The sequence below is a fragment of the Etheostoma cragini genome, chromosome 8, assembly GCF_013103735.1.
Source record: "Etheostoma cragini isolate CJK2018 chromosome 8, CSU_Ecrag_1.0, whole genome shotgun sequence".
In the NCBI taxonomy this organism is placed as follows: domain Eukaryota; kingdom Metazoa; phylum Chordata; class Actinopteri; order Perciformes; family Percidae; genus Etheostoma; species Etheostoma cragini.
Window position 1 is genome coordinate 25165365 of NC_048414.1, and position 25715 is coordinate 25191079.

Consider the following 25715-nt stretch of genomic DNA (forward strand, 5'->3'; position numbering starts at 1 on the left):
ATACTTACTTCTTTGCTTTACTGGTGTAGCTCAGTCATGTGATTATAACCTTAAAGCAAACTGCAAACACAATAAAAGAGTGTGCCGAGGTAAGCACAGTGAGATAATGGCAAAGTTAGTGTGGTCATGTTGAACACGTGACGAAACCAATGAAACAATAGGAAACACATGTTCCCATAGTCCCTTTTGGAGGGGACTAAGGAAAGTGGCACTTAGATGCAATCATGTCTAACGACATTCATTTTAGTTTTAAGAGGGAATGCAAATCCCTGATGCAAATGTACAGAAGGTTGTGTGTAGATATTCAACACTGGTGACCACAACAGCATCAGGTCATGTGTTCATCCCAACAGAATCAACAGAGGCCAAATGGGATGGATGTGTGATGCAACGATGGGCAGCTTTCCATCATGTCACACATGAAGCTTAATATTCTGGTCCTCAGTGTATCAGAAGCCATCCTGTAAATGGAGCGTGTAATAGCCTGTCTTGAGCAATAAGGCTTTGTGTTATGAGAAGCGATCGCAGCACCGTGCTTGCTTTGCATGCACACTGCCATCATTCCAACTTGGCAACAGTCAGGAGCCAGCTTGCCACAAGGGTGCGCGCCAACTATCACCAAATCCCTTGAAAATAAGTCTGATCTTCCATCCCTCTAATGTTAAAATACTTAGCTACTTTTGTTGCAACAGCAAATTAACCGTAGCTCCCAGACAACAACAGCTAAAAAAACAAATCAACATTTTCCACTTCCAGTCTCCAGTAAACCAATACAGGAAGCCTATGCGTTTCTGTTAGGATGACACACATGGGCATGAAGAGCATGTTTTCCTTCTCTTGCAGAAATGCGTAGAAGATAAAATGGAAGAACTTAGATTATGTATTCATAAAATCATTCCTACCACTTAGCAGCGATAAATGAACCATGACACCCGTCTACCTCCATGTCCAGAGCTCTTTAATTTGAGCATTTTGGCTGCATATGAGGTGCTGAGCTAGACTTTTTTTTACACCATTACCCTTCTTAATGGCGCTACCTAGCAGTTCTAGTGAGCTAGGGAAACAGTGGAGGCTCCCATTCAAGGAAATTAGAAATGACAAATCTCAAAGATTGCAGGAAAAGAATTAATTCATCTGTTTAGTTTTGTTGACATTTAAATGCTTTCTGATGCATGTGCCAATATGAGGTTTAATGCAAAAAAGATATCTATGAAGATAATTAGGGTAAAGCCGTCTTGGAGCTTTGACAGAACAAGTGACCCTTAAGAGAAGTGGCACTGAAGTAAATGAAGCTTGAATGCCAGTTGGAAACCTCTAGGTAAATATAAGAGCAAACACAATTATCATATGTGTCAGAAATGACCCAAATTTGGAGACCTTGTAGGTGACAACAACCCTTCAAAGTAGGTCCGACCTACATAAAAGTTTTCAATTCTTTACCCAGACTGCAGAGGTGCAATGACAAAAGATCCAGCCCTCTCCATAAAGTTTTACAGTCTTTTTGCTGTAGCACCAAAATGTGAATGAGTTCTTCAGGTTTCTCTGGCACGAAATCCGAGCCCAAAAGAGTGCGTTACAGACAAACCAAAAACCTAAACCCGAAGCCACAAAGATGCACAATGACACAGCAAAGGCCATAGCTTTGAATGGAAGAACTGTCCACATCTCCAGGCGTTGGCATATCTCGGATCATAGCCACATAGCGTGATCCTAGAGGCACTGAAAGACCTCTAAAGCAGTGCCACAGATGACTCCGAGCCCTCAACCACATGCCCTCCCATACTCAAAAATTCAGAGCAGAATGGAACTCTCCAAGTGTGATGTCAGTCCTTCCAAGGCCTTAAACCAGAGCGGTGTGGTGACCTGGCTGCATACCCTTGCTACAGTATGTCTCTCCCTCTCTTCTCTTCCTCAACACTCTGCTCTAGTTCTCCTTTCCGCTGGTTGAAATGGCTCCCGAAGTGCCTGTGGTGGATCTCTGCTCGACCTTTGAGTGTGGCTACAGTTCCCAATCCCCACGTGAGCTTCAATGATTATAATGAATGATATAATGAATACCACACTCTTTTCAAATTCTATGGAATTTAACACCAGTGAGATCAAATAAAGAATTATCACAACAATTGTCTTCCTGTTGTCTCTTTTCACTCACGCGAGAAACGAGTGCTGTTCCAAAAAACGTCACTCAGTGTATCAAAGTGTAAACACATCTGGCTCCGAAATCTCTGCTGGAGTATCGCCTCGCACACACATCTGTTTGCTGCAAATCAGCCTCGCAAAAACAATGTGACGAGGAGACAGTGGGAGCTCAAGGGTCTTCATCGTCGCCGCACATGTGGATCATACATGTAGATTCAGCCTTGGGAGAGTTTTTATACCTGAACAATGGCGCAGACACACTTTTATGTGTAATCTACAGGGGGGCTGTAGATTACTTACTTGTTATGTGATTGGGCCAAACTCATCTACACCATTTATTAGACTGTATGTTTCCAGATGGACAGTACAAAACCTCCTGCAGTACGCTTGAAGGTTAAAAAGTATATCATTAACTTCTTCAGAAGCAGCTGATCAAACATGACTTTCCTGGTTTATGGATGGAAAAAAAATTGGATGTAATTTCAACAAATCCATAACAGGTCCTTTACTCCCCTCATGTGTACGGCATTGGTTTTACAACTGCACATCAATTGAATTGCTCTAATTATAAACAGGCGACAAGAAGAAATTACCCAACAACGTGTTTGATTGATATCTTTATTTAGAACATGTTAATAAAATACAACATCAGAAAAATAGTAATAAGAAATATTTCTTCTTAAATCTCTATTTACACATGCAAAAAGGAGTAGGCAGAAGTAAAACTCATTTACTTACACCCCTTTATACCCTTTTTACCCTGTTAATTACTACAAAATAATAAGTCTACAAGGATAATAAATCTATAATCAATGAAAATATACTTTTAAAAGTTCTATTCCCATGCATATATATACCCCTACACAACAATATTTATACACATACTACAAATTATTCAATGTATTCAATAAGAGCCCCGGTTAGTTAGAAGTTGCAGTGTTTCTCTGTATCTCTGGAATATCATTTCTTTAAACATCTGTTATGAATATGTTTGGACATGGCTTTACATCCTTATTTAGTAGTTGTTTAATAGTTCAAATTAAATCCAACAAATACAATATCTTGATGAATAATGTAACAACACCCAGTGCCATTCTGCCTGTCTAATAGATCTTTTTCTGCAGCAAATGTTTGAAATTGTCAGAGTAGAAAACGCAGCAGGAGTTCCTAATAACATTTTTGGTGGCTCTATTTGATTCCAGCCCAGATTAATCAAAGAAATCTAAATAACGTCACCATTTCACAAACTGCCATGAAGTGAATCAATTAACTAATTTTTGTAAATTGCCCCTGTATTTCCAACTTTGACATGTCAAAGTGCCTTCCACAGAAAAAGCCTATGAGTGCTTTTATAATTTTTAATAGAATAAATCAGTTTTTCCTTATGATATGTGTGTGTGTCTCAGTGTTATACAAACTAAGCTCACTGAGATGGCTTGCTGGGGCTTCGTTAATGTCATTAGTTCCACCTGTTCTTTTCCAACTGGGACATATGAGACATAGTGGTCATGTAATCACTTGTAATTTATAATCATTGTAATTGTGAAATTAGTGTTCATAAACGAGTAATGTGAGGACTTTGAACAATGTCAAGTGAAGCACATAAAGATTTATGAAAACTATATTTAAAGCTTGTGTCTTCTGGTGCCCCCCCCACTGTTTGTTAATGCTTGGTGACCCTGGGCAGTGGCCGACTTGCCCTTATGGATAATCTTGGCATGATCCAGTTTCATGTATCACAATGCTTATAATTGGATTTTCTTTTTCTGGTTTCATGTTTGTATGTTCAGAACATACCAAAAAACTGTACCACAGTTTAAAGGCCAGTTGACAGTATAGTGTAGGCCTATTCCAGTTTTACCAAGTACTCAAAGAGTCTACAATTTACATCATACAGGAACCATTGACCATTCACACACATTCATACACTGTGGCCGAGGCTGCCGTACAAGGTACCACCTGCTCATCAGATACACGCTCACACACATTCACACTCCGACTGCCCAGCATCAGGGTTCAGTGTCTTGCCCAAGGACACTTTGACATGAGACTGCATGGCCAGGGATTGAACCACCAACCTTCCAATTGGCAGAATACAGCTCTACAACGCCAAAACTCAAGCCACAGCCGCCCCATTGCACAATATTGTTGATTTCATTTCATTTCAGGCAAAGCCTGTTTCTCATTGATCACCAATGGCAGCACTGTCGGTATAAGACAACATAATGCTGTTATGTGGTCTGAAACAACTGAATCTCTATAGCCTACTACAGGCTATGTTGAAAATGAAACTGTTTTGGTTATTTTTATGTAACAAAGATAAATATCATCAAAGACATTCAATATATTTTAGTCAAGTTAAGTAAATGTATTTGTTGAGCACAGTTAATACCAACTTAGGCTGAACTAAGTGCTCTGCAAAATTATGTTATGATATAAAAACAAAGGACGACAGTAAAAATATCTAGTCACAATGAACATGATGCAAACAACACACTTTTGTACTTGTCCCACGCCAAAGAATAAAAATGGGTTTTAAGATGAGACTTAAAGGTCTCGTGGCATTACAATTTCCCTTTGTGAGTTTTTTTTAAACATTAATATGCGTTCCCCCTGCTTGCTTGTACCCCTCCAGTGGCTAGAAATGGCAACAGGTGTAAACTGAGCCCTGGGTCTCCTGCTCTGCCTTTGAGAAAATGAAAGCTCAGATGGGTCAATCTGGTAACCTTTGCCCCTTATGACCTCATAAGGGGAAAGGGTTACCTCCCCTTTCTCTACTTTGCCCGCCCAGAGAAATTTAACCCACCCATGAGAGAGACACATCATGGCTTTCAAACAAGCAAAGTGGCAGTTGGTCAAGGCCCCCACCCCCCGACCTCCTCCAAAGCTACGGACTCAGAAGGGCACATACTAAGGAAAGCTCATCGTGGCTCTAGTGGGTGGAATTCTGCACCAAAGTTGAATTTTGGGAAAGAGACTTCAGATAAAGTATTAGGGGACCACTAAGGTCTATGTAAAAGAGACTTCAGACAAAGTATTAGGGGACCACTAAGGTCTATATAAAAGAGACTTTAATTAGAGTATAAGGGGACCACTAAGCAGCAGGAGGACCTAAATTAGTTTTCCAGAGTCTTGGGGCCACAACCGAGAAGGCCTGATCACCCTTCGTTTTTACCCGAGACCATGGAGTAGCTAAAAGGAACTGATTAGATGTTTACTATACAGAAAAACAGAAATAGACTTCAAACACATCCCCTTTGTTTTTAATTGAGAAAATAATGAAACAATGTAATTTAGCCAGTTATCCTCTGACAAATAAATAGCCTACCTCCACTTATTACTTTACATTTATAAAAGAAACAACATGTAGAGAAGATAAAAAAGATAAAAAGTGGAAGCGTCTTTTCACTGTCTATGCTTGCTGCGAGTGGACTTCCTGGAGTGTTGCTATGGTTACCAACGATAACTTTGTCGAAGTCCCTCCCTTCGGTTTACCCAGTCAGTGCTCAGTCAAATTCCTGCACTCACATCAGTTGACTTGTAGGTTAACTGCACAAGGATAAGGCTGACACAGTACCAACGGAGACAATGAATTCCTCCAACCTGTCTCACTTTTCATTCACCGGTACGTAACGTTAACTTTTGTTCCCCAACAGTCCGCTAACGTTACTTTAGCGTTAAGTTTGCTCTTTGCTGGTGCTGTTAGCCTAACGGTAATGTTACAGCAATTATCTACAGCATGTTAAAGCTAAGTGTTCCCTAACGTCAGCTCACTTAGTGAATGCAAAAGGTTTGTTTAGCAGTGTCAATGAGACTTTTTCTATTACAGGAAGTTTCACAATAAAAGAAAGTGTGGTTACAGGGTAGGAAGTAAATGGTTTATCTTGTTACACGTGTTAGAACCTGCTGTTGTTTGCCCTTAACGTAGCTAGCGCAGTTTGTTTTGCTTATCACTCTTTTAGCATTACGTGTAACGTGTCGTATTGGCATTTTGCACGGCATTTCTGTGGTAACAATTACGTATTTGAAAGTTGACAGTAACAGACAAATTGCAGTCAACGCTGCGGATAATTCTTGTTATGTATGTGGGGAAATGGTCGTGACCTCACTCCAGGAAGCGAAGTAACTGAATTTGACGACTTGAAGTTACTTGTTCAACCTGAAATGCCCACCTGACATATTTAGGTAATATTAGGTAAAGCTTTTGAACAGTATCCCTCGCCAGATAAGTTGTTCTGTGCTATAGTCCCACTCTGTTATTGCAGGCCATATTGCCATCATTCTAAGAAAAGCGAAAAAACTGTGTAATTAGAAACTGCATGGACAAATTGTGATATCTTTCTTAATTGCATTTGTCACCACAGGCACTTAAAACCAACCTTAATTTGGTCCGTACACAATTACACACACTAGTAAATTTTTTGGAAATGAATCATGTAATACAGTCCAGTAAGAGCTAGATGTAGCCTACTCAGTAGTTTTGTAAATCTTGTCCAGGCTTATCCTAATTTGTGCCTCTTTTAGACCTGTGTCAGGCTACGCACTGTAAATCATAGGTTGACATTGTTGACTGTGGCCTTTTTTTTTTTAAATCATACCATTGTTGTTGATAGTAACTTAGGCAAGAGTGATCATTTTTAAGTTCAGAGTTTGCCCCTGAAAAGTTATTTTGCCTGGTGGCAAGTGTCTTTTTTTTTAACGAGGGCCCGAATTGTCAAATTCTTAATTTAAAAATGCCATCAGACAGATTCCAAACATTATCTCACGTTAAGTCAGTGCTAAAAGCTAACTGGAAATTTGAAAACATGACTATGTCTATGTTTCCAGCAGAGCAGTAAAGAAACCCCCCAAAAAAGTATTTAAATACAAAAAAAAAGTCTAAAAATCCATTGAAAAACAATTCTCAGGCTTGCAATAGACTAGAGAAACACAGAAGTTGATACAAAAGAAACAAAAGATGCGTCATTTGCAGAAACCTGTTGTGGCCGCGACTATAGACCACACAGTAAATGTGTCTCTCTGTATCCCTGACCACGATGCGTTCTTCACATGTAGCCTATGAGCATTGTGTGACCTCGTTAGTCAAGATAAACTCACATCTGTTGAACACACTGAATATTTGCATGTAGAATGTAAGACATTTCGGGTATCTCTACTTTACTGCAGTATTTATTTGACAGCAGACTTTTTACCTCTAGTCCTTACTTTTTCACACAATTATCTCTACTTCCTACTCCTTATATTTTAAAAATAGCCTTGTAACTCCTATTTCAATTTGGCTTGTTTTCATTCCGGCTTGTCATCGTTCACTTTTACACTTTGGCCCCTGTGGTGTGGCCTAAGCCTTTGTCCTTAATGACATTTTTGTCCCCCTTACATTACTTTTATACTTTAAGTCATTTTGAAACAAGTACTTTTACATTTTTACTTGAGTCAAAAGCTTGTGGAGATACTTTAACTTCTACAAAAGTATTTTTAAACCCTAGTATCTATACTTCTACCTGAGTATTGACTACTTCTATACTTTTTTATATACAGTATATAATACAGATGGACTGTTCTGTACATGTTTACACTTCATTTGTGTTGCTTTAAACAGAGTTTTAGTTTCTGGTTTACCTTAATTTGCTTAGCTGTTAGTAAGTGCCATTGCGTAGATAGCTAACAGCTGTTCCATGTCCAATCCTGAAAGAGATAAGATAACTGTATGCAAAGCAGTAAGCTCCACCTTTTGAAAGTTAGATCTTAGGAAAACGACAAATACTTTACGTTTTGGTACAAGTAATATTTTACTCCCTAAACGTAGTATTGACTGCAATGTAATGAAGTTAGAGCAAGATAATTTGGTGTTAAAAGTGGGCCAGATGTGGTCATTGGAAAAAATGTCTTTCTGCTGTTACATAATACTGTAAGTATCTGTGTAGAAGCATGTATGTTAACAAAAGCCAGCTGAGTGTTTTTCTGGTCTGTCAACACATTTACCAAGTTGTGACAAAGGAGCCATGAACCTTTCTATGGCTCATAGGACAGTATGTAAAGATCAGACAATGTTATGTATATATCGTGCAGTTGAGGACAAAAACACTACATCACTCCTGACAAACTCCAAGTCACCTTTACTTCCTTTTCTTATTTCCTCTCTCAGGCGTTGCTCACTGTGGGCTTGGTGACTTACTCGTGACGTTTTGTTGTGCTTGTAATATCTTGCACAATGTTTAGACTCAAACTTCCAAGCATGACATATTCACAAATAGCAAATATTCAGTACACTAATACTCAAGAAGTGTTAAATAAAGTGTTTACATTCATTTTTAAGTACATCTCTGAAAACCAAATGTTCAATAAGGTCCAGTATATCTTCAGTATACATGGACGATACGGACAGTAAAATCGATTTTAGATCCAGTGTATCAATTTAAAAGGCTTTAGTGAGCTATATGAGCTACTCATATATATTCTATTTGTGCCAGTACTTGATTTAGAAGTTGTGTATTATGTCTCTCACCTTGTATTGTCCTCTGTCCTTCTACCTGCCTACATGCTATTTTTTTACAGTGTGTTTGACTAATACCAGTCCCACATGTCTACATTTGTGAAGGTCAACACACACACACACACACACACACACACAGAGTCTGATGCTGTTGTTCATGAATCGACTGGGCCAACTTTTGGTGCACACCAGCCTCCGGAAGGTAGTCTTCCAAACCAGTGCACATAGAAGACCAGTCCCCATCAAACCCACCACTAAGAGAGTTATATCAGTCAATATTTCCAGGCAGACCAGACCCTCCTCGTCATACCACAACTTTCTTTTGAGTTTTGGCTTCACTTGTCAGATGACATTAGTCTCAGCAAAGGCCACCGTCCCTGAAGAGCAGCAGTTGTTTTAGGTGTAGCCTACAGCACGCAGTGGGCCATGTTTAACAATCGCACAACTAAATGCAAATCACATGACATCAAAAGTATAAATACTTTGTTACCTCACTTAGATATTTTGGGTATCTGTTCTTTCCTGAAGAGATTAGTTTACAGCAGACTTTTTGCTTCTACTCCTTACATTTTCACGCAATTATCTGTACTTTCTACTCCTTAAATTTTAAAAATAACCTCGTTACTCCTATTTCAGTTTTGCTTGTTTTTATTCCAACTGATGAATTTTGGGAAATAAACTTTAGATACAGTATTAGGGACCATTAAGGTCTATATAAAAGTATCCAAAGAGCACCATGTCATTGAAACCTTGAAGTAGTTTTGAAGCCAGTACTTTTACACTTTTACTTAAGTAAAAAGCTTGAGGTGATACTTTAACTTCTTCAAAAGTATTTTTAAACCCTAGGATCTATACTTCTACCTGAGTATTGAATATTGAATGTTCATACTTTTGACACCTCTGTTATTTATGATGATGATTATCCTGTTTTGAAGTCTCTTTCTGATTTCAGATTAAAAAAACACTACATTTTCTAGACTGGACTACACCCAGCACAATACCATGTTTTTGATGCAGTTCATACATTAACAGTATATACAGTAAAAGATCAGTTGGGTATAGAGCATTGTCCTACCGTCCCCCCCGTCTGTAGATTGGCCTCCCACTACATCTTAAAGAAGCTCACTCAGTTGATATTTTTAAATCTAGATTGAAAACCCACCTGTAATCATTTTATTATAGCCAAGCATAACACACGATCCTTTCTGCGTCCTTCACAAACAAACCTATTTCATTATCGTGTTATGTTGCTGGTTTTGTGTTGTTTATTATTTCTGCTTTCCTGCTGTTCAATTCTTTTGTTGCTGTCTATTATTTTTGTGTTCCCTTAATAGTAAAGTGCACTGAGAGACCATGTCTAATGGCGATTTTACACGTTAAATAAATTTGATTTGATTTGATTTAATTGACATATTTTTTATTGGGCAAGGAACTGTGCTTATTTAAAAAGAAGACTCTCGTGTCTCTCTCCTAGGTTTCCTCGACTAATTAAAGAGGCGGTTGCTATGAGATAACAATCTGTGACATTGGTGAGAGCCTCTGATGCCGAGCAGCCTGAGGCTCCAGGATCTACCTCCTAACGCTCTTACATCAACAGACTCACAAGTGCCATGGCAGCTATTACTGCTCCCTGTGCCGCCACCATCACCACGGCCACCGCTGTGGCCCGGACTGCATGGCAAAAGGAAGGAAGCGGCGACAAGGTGAGCAAGCGTGAGAACGTGGATGTGGGACAAAACACTATCGTGGAGAAAACCTTTGAGTTCTTCCAGATGTGTGACACGGAGAACAAGGGCTTCATCACCCGACGTGACATGCAGGTAAGGATGCTGATACAAGGGGGTAAAGTTGTGTAAAAACTCCCCTTTGTTGCATGAAAGTAATACAAATAAAATAACTTAAATGATGTCATGTTAGCTTAGAATTTATCGATGGGCTTACTGCTACAGAAAATAATAGAAACAAATTGTTACCAACTTATGTAACTTGTGGGGACACCTAAATGTTAAAGTATCAGCGCTGTTTGGACCTTTTTTTTTTATAGCATCCACAGTGTACAGAGCATCACATTTCCGCTATTTTGTTTTAAAGATAACTCCTTATTCATCATGACTGAGCGTACAATGCAGGGACGGTCTGTGCACTCGTTGATGATGCCGAACAGGACACCGATAGGACATGTGCAGCATATTCAAAGCAGCATAAAAGAGAGTGAGACACAGAGAGCCAGGCGGAAGCTTTGTCATGCAACCCCTCCACTCACATTAATGTGCAGATTCACTTGCCACTTGGATATTCATCCCTGCCGTAGCTAATCCTTTGATGAAGCACTTTTAGGCTCTCGCTCCGAGGTGCATAAATACACAGAGGGGACGCTTTGATCTGGTGCTTATGATAATGGCTTGGAAATTCTATGGCGAGCAGGACAGAGGTCCAGTCCTCTTCACCTCAATTTATATGAGCGTCTGTAATAAAGTGAAAAAAATCAGTACTTAAAAGTAGCACTTGTTACTGTTACTTGTTGTTTTACACTTTCCATATGTTGGTCAAAGGTTGCAGATGATCTAACAAGAAAAGTGAGTGGTAATGCCTACATTTATGTGCTCTCTTGACACAGTATTTGCACTCCCAATATTTTCACAGCTTAAAAGTACGCGTCACGCTGTGGCAACCAACCTGTTTTACAATTCTACTCTTTGCTGACATTAGGGATTTGTTTTGCCCAGATAACGCACTTTACAAGAACAGCTGACAGCCCTACGCAGGTGCCACCCTTTCCCTGTCCCTCCCTTGGATTGTATGGTTCATCTCAGTCAACATTTGCAGCAGTGTAAACACAGCATAAAACCTGAGCTGCTTACAGAGGTGTGGTTGTGTTGGCTTTCCTCGTAAACGATCCGGCATGGTCACAAGGTCTTTTCGGGAGGGTTCTCGCTCACTCCTGTCCATTTGGATTAACCTTTTTAGTTAAGGAGCAGCGGTCTACCTCTTCTCAAACAGTATCTTAGTCTACTTAAAATATTCTGCTCAGGACTTTTGACAGTCTCACTTGAACAAGCATCTGTTCCTATGGAGCTGCGCAGTGGTCAATGTTTGGACACTGTACTGTAGCTGCACTGGGAAGATTCCAGGTGTTGTGTTTAACTGTAACAGTGTGAAGCACTGTGTTGCTGAAGATGATGCATTGGGGTGCAAGATTCAGCAAATGTCACGATGTGATTCAATATTGATTTTTGGGCTCAAGATTCGATTCAAAATCGATTTTCAATTCAAAAATGTAAATGTGCTGTATTTATATAGCATTTTTCTAGTCTTAACGACTACTCTAAGCGCTTTTTACATCTACAGGATACATTCACCATTCACACACATTCATACACTGTGGCCGAGGCTGCCGTACAAGGTGCCACCTGCTCATCAGATAAACAATCACACACATTCATACTCCAATGCGCAGCACTGGAGGCAACTTGGGGTTCAGTGTCTTGCCCAAGGACACCTCGACATGGGACTGCAGGGCCAAGGGATCGAACCACCAACCTTCCGATTGGCAGGCAACCGCTCTACCACTGAGCCACAGCTGCCCCAACAATTCTCAATCAACAGAAATTAAATGTGGTTACTTTCCCCACGTTTTTTTTGAATCTGTAGACTTTGAATTGCGATACCAATGTCAATCACTTTGCGCTTGAGGCTTTTTGTTCTTGCCAATAGCAGCTGTTTTTTGTGTCTTTTTTTAAATAGAGGCTGAACACCGAGCTCCCTCTCAGTGCGGAGGAGTTGGAAAATGTGTTTGATACCCTTGATTCCGACGGCAACGGATACCTTACCCTCGAAGAGTTCTCCTTCGGCTTTAGTACGTTTTCAGACTGTTTCTCTCCCCTTTAAACAACGCTACTATCATCAGTATTTTAAGACTGATGTTTTCATTGTGTGCCTTTTTTTTCAAGGTGAGTTTTTATCTGGTCAGAAGATTTCTGTAGAGGAAGGCATGGAAGAGAAGAACCCCTGTCAAAGCCCGGCAGAGGTCCTGTACCAGACCCAGTGGGAGGAGAGCCGGGCAAGAGAAGAAGACGAGGATGAAGAGGAGAAACACTTTTGCTTGCTCATGGAAAACCTCGGAGCCAACAGTGTCTTTGAAGAGTGAGTACTGTTCTGTCGGTGCGTGTGTGTACTTGTTTTGTTCCCACGTCATATCTTTGCTCACTTTGTTAACGGCTGCTGTGAGTCTACACCACGATTTCTGGGAACTTAGCCCGAGACATTAATCAGCTGTGCAAACGTAGAGACAAGCTGGAAGTTTCCATTCTCAAGCAAAGCCGTTCCTGTGCTCCCTCTCTGAGCAACCTGTGCTCTGCCTCTCTGTATTAGAGTGAGACTGAATATTATCTGTTTTAAAGTGATTTTTTTGCGTGTGTTTAAAACATAGCAATGAAGTGTTATACAGTAGGATTTTCATCATCATTTCCAGACAACAATCACAATCACAACAATCACATCGCATCTGAATCATTAATCATGAACTTTTTCAATATTTAATGGGCATTAGTAACTTCTGTTGAGGTCTGTTTAGACTCCGCCTGCACAATTTGGGAGAAAAGTAATAAACATGAAACATTTTTTAGCTTAGAATTGATATCACAATTTTTTTCTTTCACACAAAGTGTAATGTTTGTTGCAAACATGAACCTTGAAAAAACAAAACAAATTAGCAGTACCAAACATAGATTTTTTTGGCACCTACAGTAGGTATAGCACATCAACACAAGCCTGTAAACATAGAGGCTTCAATGAAGAGAAGGGACAGCATTGGAGTGTGTCGGATGCGCTTTAAAACCTTTTTCATATAGTCCATGTTTAAAACTCCCGGAAGAAAATAGAAGCATTTGTAGTGCAGTGTAGTCGGCTTGTAACATTATTAGCATTAATTAACGTTTAACATTAACGTTATTTACTAGTTTAATTGTGAACAGGATGAATCTAGATCACAATTTCATAATAATTAATCATGCAGGCCTAGTTTAGACAGTGCTTTGATAGATGAAAAGATATACTGGATAATGACAAGATCTTATGATATGCATGACTAGAATCACCTTTAACAAACAACTCCAACTCAATAAAAGTACACAGTGGTGAAGGTGGATGGCAGATTTACCCATCCTATTGGCTTCTGCCTGCCTAGTGAGTATGAGTTGACATTTTGACACTAACTGGTTTTGATGTTGGCCAGAGTTTAAGGGGAAGTATTTGAAACTGCTGAGTAGAAGTCTTCCAGGGATTTGTTTAACTTCTCTTATCTTCTCATAGCTTATACACCCATACCATTGTTTCTGATTACAGGGGTTTAAAATTTCTATCAGCACTCAGATTGTCTCATTTCTGTTATGAATGCACATTTAAATGCCTAAATCATTGTTTATATTCAGTGTTTCAACCTTGCAGCCTCGTCAGTGCATTAACTGCAGAGCCTGGATCACACAAAGGCACTCAAACAAACACTAATGGAATAACTTCAGATTTTTTTTGCAGCAATAATAAATGGATTTTGTCAAGGCAAAGAACATCATGTTTGTGGCTTAGTGATAAAGTGGTCACCTGCCAATTGATAGGTTGATGGTTTGATCCCATGTTGAAGTGTCCTTGGGCAAGACACCGTTCCTGCCCAAGGACACTTCGACAAGGTGCCACCTTGAACGGCAGTGTATGAATGTATGTGAATGGTGAACTATGTTGTACTATATGAATTTGCTTTGAGTAGTCGTTGAGACTTTAAAAGCGCTATATAAGAACAGAACAGTCCATTTACTATTTATCTTCTAAAGAAGAATAGTGCGGTTCTCATGAAACCTCACGACAAAGACTGCAAATGACCATAAAGAAATTGACACTTGTATACCCCTGCTTCTTCATTCTGTCCCATCAGTGCTGCTGAGGTGCGCAGTTTGTGGGCCCAGGTGCGCCGAGATGAACCTCACCTTTTATCCAATTTTGAGGACTTCCTGGCAAGAGTGACTTCCCAGATCATAGAGGCCAACCAGGAGAAGAGGGAGATGGAGAACGCTCTCGAAAGGTCAGCAGGGGGCATACTATACTTTAGAGCTGGGCAATATCAACATCTATATGGGTCAAGATATTGTCTTAAATTTTGGATATTGTTATGTCCTTATATGACATAAGGGATGTCTTTTCCCAGTTTTAATAACAATGGTAATACTATTAATAATAAGAATAAGAATCCCATAAGGGTAATTAAGAAATGTCCAATCTTTTGTAATTACACACATTACACACAAACCTGAGTTACACACACACACATGCTCAGTACCTATACATGCACTAATGGAGAGATGTTCAATGCCTCAAGAACACCTTGGCAGTGCCAAGGAGGTGAACTGGCATCTCTCCAGCTACAAGTCCACCACTATACTTTGGCCAGTATGGACGTGAACCGACAACCCTCCGGTTCCCAACCCAACTCCCTACAGACTGTATTCCAGTAGTTATTTCTGAATTTACCAGACTGGTTTAGCTTTACTATTATTTATGTATAATAGTCCACATCATATATATCAATATATATCCACATCACTGATTAATATTTACTAAAAATCTCATTGTGTAAATGTTTTGTGAACACACATATAGTCAACCTTGCAATGTTGCCGCAACATTGACATTGAGGCATTCGGTCAAAAATATCGTGATATTGGATTTTCTCCATATCGCCAAGCTCTACTATACTTTATGAATTAAAATGGTGTTAATCTAGGCAGTTGTTTCACACACACTGTGTGAGGTACACACTGTACATGGTGCATCATCGCATTTGAATATGATCCATACAGGAAAGCAGCAACGCACGATGATGAGATCCAGCGCCTTTATGTGGAAATGGAGCAGCAAATAAAAAGTGAAAAAGACAGGATTGTTCTGCAGGTACAAACCGTATAAGCGATGTCAGACAAGTGTATTTTATTGTGTTGCTCATACTGTATACCATCATCTTCTACGTTCTCATCGCCCTTGCACTTTGTCTTCCTGCTTGTCCTCTTTAACGCCGCACTGAAGGACTACGGGCGCTTTCTGTCTCGCAGTCAAGACCTGGAGCTACAGCTGTCCGCTAAGGAGAAAGAGCTGGATCAGCTCTTTCAGAAGCAGAGAAGGGTGAGTGAGAGAGAGCAAAATGATTTCTCAGAAAGCGCACTGCAGTAGTCCGTGTCCCTGAGAAACCTTTCACACACACACTTTGTCACTTCAGTCATCGTATAGGGAAATAAAGTTGTCCAAGCAACAACACATAAGAGAAACATTAAACTAAAATGACAGAGACCAAAATGCTGTAAATGAGCTAATAAAGTGATTTTGTGCCACTGTACCATAAACACACATTAAAATATCATCATACAACACAGTTAAAGGTCTTTGTGCCTTGAATTCATTGTACGTTCTGTTATTTCTGATTAACAGACCGTCGCTAGGGGCAGTTCAGATCATAGACTCTGGAGGACCATTTTAAATCCATAAAATCTTTTTTAAATACAAATATTGTGTCAAATTATTTATTTGCTTAGTAACTAGCCATGTAATAAACAGGACCATGTAGAGCGAGTGGGACATTATTGATTTGAACCCCTCCTTCAGTAATGACCGGCTCACTCTATATTATCCCTTTCTTAACTTTAAATTGTGATTCAAGTGTTCTTAGAGAAATCTAGGCTTCTGCACCTGCTCTTAAAATCCTCAAATTAATCTTTTAATATATATGCCTTTTCACCATGGATGTATATCATAATAGGCCGGGAGTTCGACCAGTTAATTCTTGCCATACAATTAACTTGCTTCTACAATTTGCAGAATAAGTTCTTTGAGAATAACTTTTAATATATAATTTAATTAATATTAATATAATATTTAAATTTGTATTTGAACGGAAATCTCCTTAATCGTATTGATATTTAATTGAATTGAAAATGTAATCAAATTGATTTGGGAAATCAGTGTTTCCCACAGTTTGTGGTGCGGGGGGGGGGGGGGGGGGGGGGGGGGGGGGGGGGGGGGGGGGGAACTTGGTGCACATAGGAAGCATGTCAAGACATACAAAAAAATTTGTTGGAGCCAGACCCTAAACCCAACAGGGAGACCGCCATTTTGAATGGAACGTTTGAAATTAGTATGAAATCAATCCTGGTTACACCAGAAAGGATTGTTCTTCTTCTCACAGCTCCTCATCACCTGTTATTCATAAATCAGCTTTAAATAAACCAGCTACCAAGTTTGTTCACTTCATGCTGTCTGTAGTGATGACCGAATGAAGCTTTGTGAACCAGTGTCTGCATTTTCTGAGCCCACTAGATGGCGCTCTCTGTTTAACAAAGGGTTGAGAATATACTGAATTGTAATGCCTTAGGCCTTTCTCTTATAACCAAGAGCGCCATCTAGTGGACTCAGAAAATAAAGACACTGGTTCATGAAGCTTCATTTGGCCATCACTAGCTGTCTGCTTACATTCATCCTATCACTATGGGTTAATAAAGAGGTCACTGTACATTCAGTCTACATCCGATGTCCGTTACCTTCCACTTTCTTTGTGTTAGAATTTCAACCTCTGGTGGATTCATGAGGACTATGGTTAACCTCAGATCTTTGCAGGTTAAATCCACACAGCTAGCTAGACTATCTATATAAACTGAGTTTTCTGTTGCACGACTAAAAAATCCTTTGAATGTACACTTGTTCTACATAAACAAGTTCCTTCGCGAGGCTATTTTAAAGCAGCGCCGTGCGGAGCTTAGCGCCGCCCAAGACATTTGGGATTGGTTTAAAGAAATGCCAATAAAATTGTGTGGACTAGGAAGACCCTCCTCCGCAGCGCTGTGGAACAAGGTGTGGAGGAAGCAATGCATGTTTAGAGTTAAAGACTAGATTGTGTAAATGTGCCCCACTAGGAGTCGCTAAAGTCAGACATTTTTATCTTCCTAAATATAGTGTCATAGATTGTTTTATGTCGATGTATTTAGAGATGGACACATGGTTCAGTAACATTTAATGAAAAGTCAGTACTGCCGATTCTTAGCCTTGGCCTAAAAAACATCGAAGAACCCTGATCTAAACCTAGGAAATCCCAAAGAATCTTTACATGTTTCTTTTTTTGATTCCAGTTGGAGAATCAGTGCCAGAAACTTCAAAGTGAACAACATGTGGCCAAGGTGGAGAACGTGAAACTGAAGCACACGAATGAGGAGTTAGCGCGGGAGCTGGACCACACCAGCCGGGAGCTGGCCTCGGCCCAGGACCAGCTCAGTGTGCTGCAGGAGCAGGCCACACAGCTTCACGAGGAGAAGGAGATGTGAGTGGTAGCTCTTCTTACTCACTCTGGCTTCTTCATAACATCCACCTTGCTTATTTGGCCTCCAGTTTTTATGTCTTGCTCCTTGGTCAGGATGCAATCACAAAACACGCTGGCGTGATGCAGACTTCATTTACAATCTATGTTGTCAATGAACACATTTTTGCCTGTAATAACCAGCCTGTATACCAACCGACTTTCACAAATTTGGATCTCTATGCTGTCATCACACTCTAACATATATATATAGTAATGCTGACAGACATAGCAATGATGGCAGTCAAGTTGCTTTGTCTCGAAATTATTTTCGTTCATTTTGCTCATTAAACGGATTTTGTTGACAATTATTCTTATATACTGCGCTTCTACATTCTATTAAATCTATTTTAATTAAAAGAATTCTATTTAAATCCTAATCTTCCTTCATTATTACTAAAGTCTGTATATCTGTCATAAAGTCTTATGTTTCAAATGCTGTGATACGGTGTGATATCTTACAGTAAGTAAGCAACAAAAGACACTGTGTTTGTGTCATATACACTCACTCTGGTCGATGAACTCATTTTGCCTTTATTTGCTCTGGGTCGTCATATTTATTACTAGTTTTTTATTAAAGTGTAACCACAGCACATACTGCGTCTGTTTATCATAAAGTATTTGCAATAAAGGATGCGTTGTTGTCCAACACAGTGAAATATACAGGCTGACCGAGGGACTGCAGCGAGAGCGAACCAGCCTCCTCAAACAACTGGACCTTCTGAGGTATGGATCTAGAGGAGCAGCTGTTCTGGCTCCACGTTAGAAAAATCTAAATCCACCTAATGATTTGAAATCATTTATTTATTATTTTTTCAATATACAAAACAAACAAGGCTAGGCGTTCAGACTAATAATGACTTCACCCAGTTACATAATATTTACAATTGTGTAAAATTTAAATTTTATGAATAGACTCACGGATCTCACTTTTTCTTTATTTCCTTGTATCCAGGGAAATAAACAAACATTTACGAGATGAAAAGGACATAATGAATCAGGTATGTACTGTTTATAATAGCGAGATTTAAATACACTGTATTATCTAAATGTCCCCTGTCACCTGTCTCTTCTTCATGTGTCCTCTTATAAAAGACTAGAGAAATAGAAAAGAAGATGTAAGTGACAACCAGAGCCACCCCAAAAGTTAGATGGAACACTGAATCTCATGCTACAATATGAATAAAAATCTTCCATTTCTGCAGAATCCAAAGAATTCTAAGAAAACACCAAGTTTGAAGCAGAGGCCTTCGGCCAATGTTGTGAAACGCACAAACACAAATGTCTTCAGAAGGTAATCCATCACCAAGTGATACATTTGCCCCAGTTAGTGCAGTAGTAGTGTTGGATCTGTGTTGTGTCCATTAGCGCTGTAGAGTGGGCTCTAATGAGACTTTGTATCACCAGTGAGGATGAGGAGGAGCTGACGCCCAGCTCTGTGAGAGGCAACCTAGCCAATGGCCTAGGCCAGTCCTTTAAACTGGCAGAAACCAGAGGGCACCTCCAGAGGATCATCTCCATTGAGGAGGACCACCTCCCACACTTGCTCCAGAATGACTGCCAGGCCCAAAGCCCACTGCAGGAGTATAGCGAAGGAGAGGACGCCTCAGACAATGAGGAGGACATCGACTTGGTGATGAGCAATATTTACCTGTGTGCGTCTTCTGCCCAGCAGCAGAAGTCAAAGAGACATGTGGAGGAAAGGGAAACCCCCACATCTCCGAGGGTTCAGCCTGTTGGCAAGGAGACCAGCATACATGTAAGCATATCCAGGTATATACTATATCTAAAGAAAGCCTGACAGCTATTTAAAAGTCATGTTTGTTCGGTTTATGCTGTCTGTTTACATTCTCTCACTATGGGTTACTAACGAAATCACTGTCCATTCAGTCTATATCTGATGTCCGTTACCTTCCGCATTGATTTCTAAATCCTACTAGGGGGTCTGTGACTCAGTGCTAGAGCCTATCAATCGGAATGTTGGTGGTTTAATCCCTGGCCCTGCAGCCCAACGTTAAAGTGTCCTTACTTAGCTTGAATTTGGCCGATCTGAGTTTTCTGTTGCATCCGGTGCAGTTTTCTACAACAGATACTGTCTTCATGACAGTACACAATCACTGGGGCGTTTATTCGACAAAGTCCAAACAGGACACTGCAGGAAGGAGTGCCCTCACAGACGTCTCTTTCACTTCATTGCTAAAGAGATCATTAGTACCGTTTGGGAAGCCGGCATTTCGGTCTTCCAGTTCCAGTGTTAAATATTCTTTAGTATAAAAGTTTATTGATCTTTTAAAATGTGTGCCTGTATTATTATGCAAATATCAATATATTAGCTGAAAATGGTCTCAGATCGACATTATTATCATTTATCGCAATGATGTCTGGGACAATTTATTGTCCAGCAAAATTTATCGTGACAGGCCTATACATGGCATCATGACACGAGTCGGCCACTTAACCTATTGTTTAAAGTGAGATCCCAGAATGATCCTTTAATATTTGTTATATACTGTATATATCTTGTTTCTTCAGGAGGAAGATGGTCCTTCGCCGCCAGACCGCCTCTTCAAGATCGTCCTGGTGGGGAACTCCGGCGTAGGAAAGACCTGCCTCCTCAAGCGATTTTGCGATGACTGCTTCCATTCTGGCACTTGTGCCACTGTGGGTATGTACAGTGTAGTGCAAACACACCCTCGTTAGTTCCTGTGGGCAACGGCAACTAAATACACCCAGCCCTGTTTGTTGTTGACCTAAGGCTCTGTATGTGTTTGCTTACAAAGCAGAGAAAGGACAGGTTAACAGACTGCATATAGACGGACTTAGTTCGGCCTATGTAGAATACAGTATACAGTATACATTTTAATGGTTTAAGAGAACACAGCAGCTGTTGTATTCATCAATAAAATGTTGATTTCTCAAATAAAAAAGTTTCAGTTTCTTCCATTCTGATCATTTATTTATACAGTTAACAATATAAAAAAATGTGCTGATTAACATGATCTCGTGTGTTTGTGTGTGTGCGTGTAGGTATAGATTACAGTGTAAAGACGTTAGCTGTGGACAACAGCCAGGTGGCACTGCAGTTGTGGGATACAGCAGGACAGGAGAGGTGAGGAGAGGCATCACTGGGAAAAGACATCATCACATTGGAAAAACTTTAATGATAAACTGCAGCAATACTTTAAGTTCAGCTGTGGCACTTTGATTAGAGTACTGTGTGGCACTGCTTTAGTTAAGAGTGGATTTTTATTCCAGGAAGTTCCATTGAAACAGTAATTTCCTTGTAAAAGTTGAAATACATGTTCGAACGTAATGCCCTTCAGCAAGTTCTCATTTGAAAAATAAATTCTTATCTTTTTAGCAACTTGTAACCAGTGATAACACTTCCTCTTTTTGTCTACTTCCCCTTCTCCTGCTGCAGATATCGGAGCATCACCAAGCAATTCTTTCGCAAGGCTGACGGTGTGGTTGTGATGTATGACATCACATCCGAGCAGAGCTTCACTGCTGTCAGACAGTGGCTGACCAGCGTGAAGGTGAGACCGGAACAGCCACACATTCGTCACAGGAAATACAACAGAACAAATCTCTGGGTTTGACTCTGTGTTTTTGTGCCATAGAGAGAAGTCCCGCCCCTTTCTTCTTCCTCCATTCAACCTATCTTCAAAAAATAAAAAATAAATAAAAAAAATTAACTGTGGTCAATGGTGAAAGACAAACTATTTTCTGGACCTGATCAACATTTGCCTTGGATTACACATATGATGTTTGTCACAGTTTGTTGTTTATTGTGAGATAGTAAAATGCTATGGGCAAATTATTCCTCCAATAAGTCCAAGTCGCTTACCTGACATCACCTTATTTTCCCTCCACTCCCTTCCAGTAGCTGTAGTACTCAACATGACCCATAAACATGATTTATAATGGTTTTCACCTCTTCTGCCTTCATCTTGAAAGAAGACAGCCATACTTCTCTGGTGATGTACTGTAAATTGAGATGTAGCTCACTAAGCTATCTTACACAAAACCTAACGTTCAATTTCTTTATGTCAAATCGTTTTATCTCTTGGAAGTAACATTATCTCTTAAATTTACACACATCACTTGTGACTGAACCAGACCAAAAAATAATTATATCTCCCATTGTTTCCCGTTCACATTTTTCAAAAGATAGGTCCCATGGACCGGCAGTAGAAGGGTGTGACTTTGGCTCCTTATTCTATTTTAATTCCCTAAAGCAGCTGGGTAAATGTTGAGTACATATTTCACAGTATAATAATGTAGAAGACATAGGACAAATAAAAGTCAGTTGCTGAATTGGTTGACAGCGATGCTTCTATACACCACTGGCTGGTTTCCCACCGGGGAGCCAGTACCGGGAAGCCGGTGGTCTTTTACCTGCATAGGACTCTTTGACGATCAGTTTCTTTGAGTCTGTATTATTAGATTTTTCTTCTTTGACAGGAGGGAGCCGGTGAGGACATCCCCATCATGCTCTTGGGAAACAAAACGGACAAGGAGATTGAGAGACAAGTCCAGAAAGAAGTGGGCGACAGACTAGCCAAGGTCTGTTCGTCTGTTAAAGCCACTGGGCTTAACGGTGCCCTGCCACACGCATTTCATTACACACAAAATGAAGAAACTAATTACTGAATAGAGTTTAATGTGGAAGCGACTCCAGTAAGATTATATGGTTGCTTTTTGTTTATCCTCATTCTCTGGTGTGTAATGTTGTTTCTACGGTGACTGGAAAGGACCACCATGAGATACAGGTTTGACTTTAACCCTGATCGAGAGTTGAAACATGTCCGCCTCTTTTTCAGGACTGCCAAATGATTTCCTATGAGTGCAGCGCCTGCTCCGGACACAATGTGGTGGAGTCCATGATTCATTTGGCCAGGTGAGCAGACGTAAAGGCCTCAGTGTGAGGGGGGGGTGTGATCATAACAGGTTCTGCATCTGAAAAATATCATCCCTCAAATCATATAGAAGTCCGTACTCGTGTGTAAGGTTGAGATGAGTAAGGTTGAGCAGATGTTTTTGGTTGTTTGGTACGCTCCAGAGTCTGAATGAGACTTCACAGCACCCCAAACGAACCAACTGTCCTGTTAAAAGCAACCTATGACTAAATATGGATCAGCTGTCTGCTTGGACGGTTTCAAAATGTTAATTTACTCAAATAAGACCCTATTACTGCTCGGCATCATGGTTCTAATCTCAGGGATCGCTCCATGCTGTGACAATACAGCAAAACAGCATTTAATACACATCAACATGACATATATACGCAGTGAAATTACCCCCCCCCCCCTCGGATGAAATAAAGCCCCTACAGGGTTCATACAGGCCTGATACACACAGAGCAGAACTGAAGCATGTGCAGGTTTGGATGTAGTAGTAGTAGTAGTAGTAGTAGTAGTAGTAGTAGTACCAGCTGGATAGGACGTTTTCAGAGAGAATGTGAGCATCAAATCACCGTGTTCAAGTGTTAGTTGGTGCAGAATTAATAACAGAATTCAAACCGATAACGCATTTTACCATGTGAAGCACAGACTTTGTCTATAAAAGGTGCTATGTCAAATAAATGTATTATTTTTAGTACAATGATCATTATTTTGACTCAAAGTTTAAGATGGTTTTCAATGTCTTTCTTTTTGGGTTGTCTGCATGGCGCTCCCTGTCATAGCTGATCATGCTGCTTGGCTGGTCCAGGGAGCTTCATCAGGATCATCAGCGCCACGCATAACTGAGACGAGATAGATCTGACTGAACTAGAACTGGTTCATTTGTTTATGTCTTGTTGTGTCCCTCAGAATTCTGAAAGAGCAGGAGGACAGAGAGAAGGAGAAGACAGTGCAGCTGTTTAGCGGCTCCTCGGGGAAGAAGAGATCCTGCTGCTAACAGTTATTACACAGCTCGCTCACACACAGCAGCACGACCCTTCACTGGGACACACAGTGAGACAGTGGGACCACATGGGCCACTAAGGACACCTTAGTCTGAATGTCCTTTCTCAGTCTTTCACTTTGTGGGTAATCCCAACACCTGGATGGATGGACTGTAAGTACGTTATGTGTCACGGATCGGATTGCACTTTATAAATTATTATATAAATTATTATGAAGTGTTTACTCTATGTTTACCCAAGTAGTTTGGAAAAAAAACTCAAAATTGCAATATTATGGAAATATATTATATAGTAAAATAACAATACCAAGAAGAGTGTAAGAAAAGTTTGAAGAATAGATCCAACTGAACAAATGTAAGTTGAGCTGAGTCCCTTCTGAGTCAAACTAAAGCGTTTTCATTTTTTAATGTACGATGTTCCTCAAAGTATTGACTGTGACTCCTTAAATATTTATTTAACTTCCAAATACCCTTTATCTGTCACATGTGGGTTTTTACTCTATGTATTAATATATTCATTCAGTGTTATTCAGAGTGGTTATTTTTTGGGCCTTTCCGCCCTATTTGACAGGACAGTTAGGGGAGAGAGAGGGGGGGGAGACATGCAGGAGATCGTCACAGGTCGGATTCGAACCCTGGACTTCTGCATGCGGCAAAAACCTTCCTGTATATGTGCGCCCGCTCCACCCACTGAACCACCCGGCCACAGAGTAGTGTTTTTCAGCTGTTCTGCGTCTTCACCTTTGGTACACATGCATGACACAATAACGATAACAAACAGCGATAAAATATTATAAATGATCTAACAACCCAGCATTGAGCGCTAGCTTAGTCAAGCTTTGGTGTTCAGTTAGTGTTGAGACACTCATGTTTTAACTGAACTACGACATTAGCTGTAGTATTACGTTGCATCGCAGTATATTCTACTGGTGTCTTAGGTTCTTTCCCTGCTGGATGAAGTAAAACCAAAAGCACTGCCGTGCAGCACGGTACGGAAGTCAAGTGCCTCTGTGTTCGTCCGCTGAATGAACAAAAATGATTGTGTAGTTAAAATTCAAAGCAGGCGTGTGTGTTATTTTTTCATCCGTACATTTATATAGATTTGTAATTCTATTGTTTTTGTTGTAACAGTACTGATTGGTTGTTAGGATACCTGAATGTTTAGTTGGGACCGTGCCCCCCCCCCCCCCCCCCCCCCCCCCCCCCCCCCAGACCAACTGAAGTTGTGTGCAGACATTTTTATTTCATGTAACCTTAATCTGCCTCGTTGCCAAATACTTTATGAAAATGTAGTCACTTTGTGTAATGTGGATGTTACAGGAAGGTTCAAATTTGAAAGGTGAAAGGTTCAGATGTTCCTGTTTGATATTACACTATGGTCACACATGGCGTTCCACTACTGCCAGTGTCTTGCAGATCACTTTAATCCACCTATTAAAATGTAAATACATAAAATAAAGAAATAAAGATGTGGTAATGTTTATATCATTTGTGAAGGACTTCCGTCTGATACAATTAAATCAAAGTAAGTTCTAAAGCACCACCCAGTGGATGAGTTTGGACATTGCTGTTTATTCAGTTTTAAGTTGACATGACAATATGTGAAACAACATTCAATATTTTGGGGAACCAACACGGCTATTTATTAGAATTTGTATGACTTATAATCTATATAGAGAATTAGTTTAGAGTTATGAGCAGAAAACTTTAAGAATACATTTTCCGTAAAGGTGTTACTGGACAGAGTGCCAACGGTGCTGTCTCAATACACAGGAAGTATCATTCTAGAGT

The 25715-nt window shown here is 40.1% G+C and overlaps 1 protein-coding gene and 1 long non-coding RNA gene across 2 annotated transcripts; one reads left to right on the plus strand and one right to left on the minus strand.

Moving 5' to 3' along the window:
* Positions 1-2833: 2833 nt before the first annotated feature.
* Positions 2834-24398, minus strand: LOC117948673. The gene is made up of 3 exons (XR_004657510.1): positions 24385-24398; positions 8040-8045; positions 2834-2998 (listed from the first exon to the last, which is right to left on the minus strand). It is a non-coding gene; the product is annotated as an uncharacterized LOC117948673 (long non-coding RNA).
* Positions 10205-25715, plus strand: cracr2aa (calcium release activated channel regulator 2Aa). Its single transcript, XM_034878359.1, has 17 exons — positions 10205-10452; positions 12377-12488; positions 12583-12775; positions 14559-14705; positions 15481-15571; positions 15704-15799; positions 17794-17981; positions 18672-18743; positions 18973-19018; positions 19223-19311; positions 19425-19776; positions 20550-20682; positions 21045-21126; positions 21439-21553; positions 22482-22583; positions 22841-22917; positions 23831-25715. Exons 1-17 carry the CDS (start codon positions 10243-10245, stop codon positions 23916-23918), a joined length of 2193 nt encoding a protein of 730 aa, XP_034734250.1. The 5' UTR covers positions 10205-10242; the 3' UTR covers positions 23919-25715.

Coding starts and splice junctions, on each gene's coding strand:
- cracr2aa (XM_034878359.1), top strand. CDS start 10,243: ATGGCAGCTATTACTGCTCCCTGTGCCGCCACCATCACCACGGCCACC. Junction 12,489..12,582: donor AGAGTTCTCCTTCGGCTTTA/GTACGTTTTCAG, acceptor TTTTTTTTCAAG/GTGAGTTTTTATCTGGTCAG. Junction 21,127..21,438: donor GATACAGCAGGACAGGAGAG/GTGAGGAGAGGC, acceptor CTCCTGCTGCAG/ATATCGGAGCATCACCAAGC.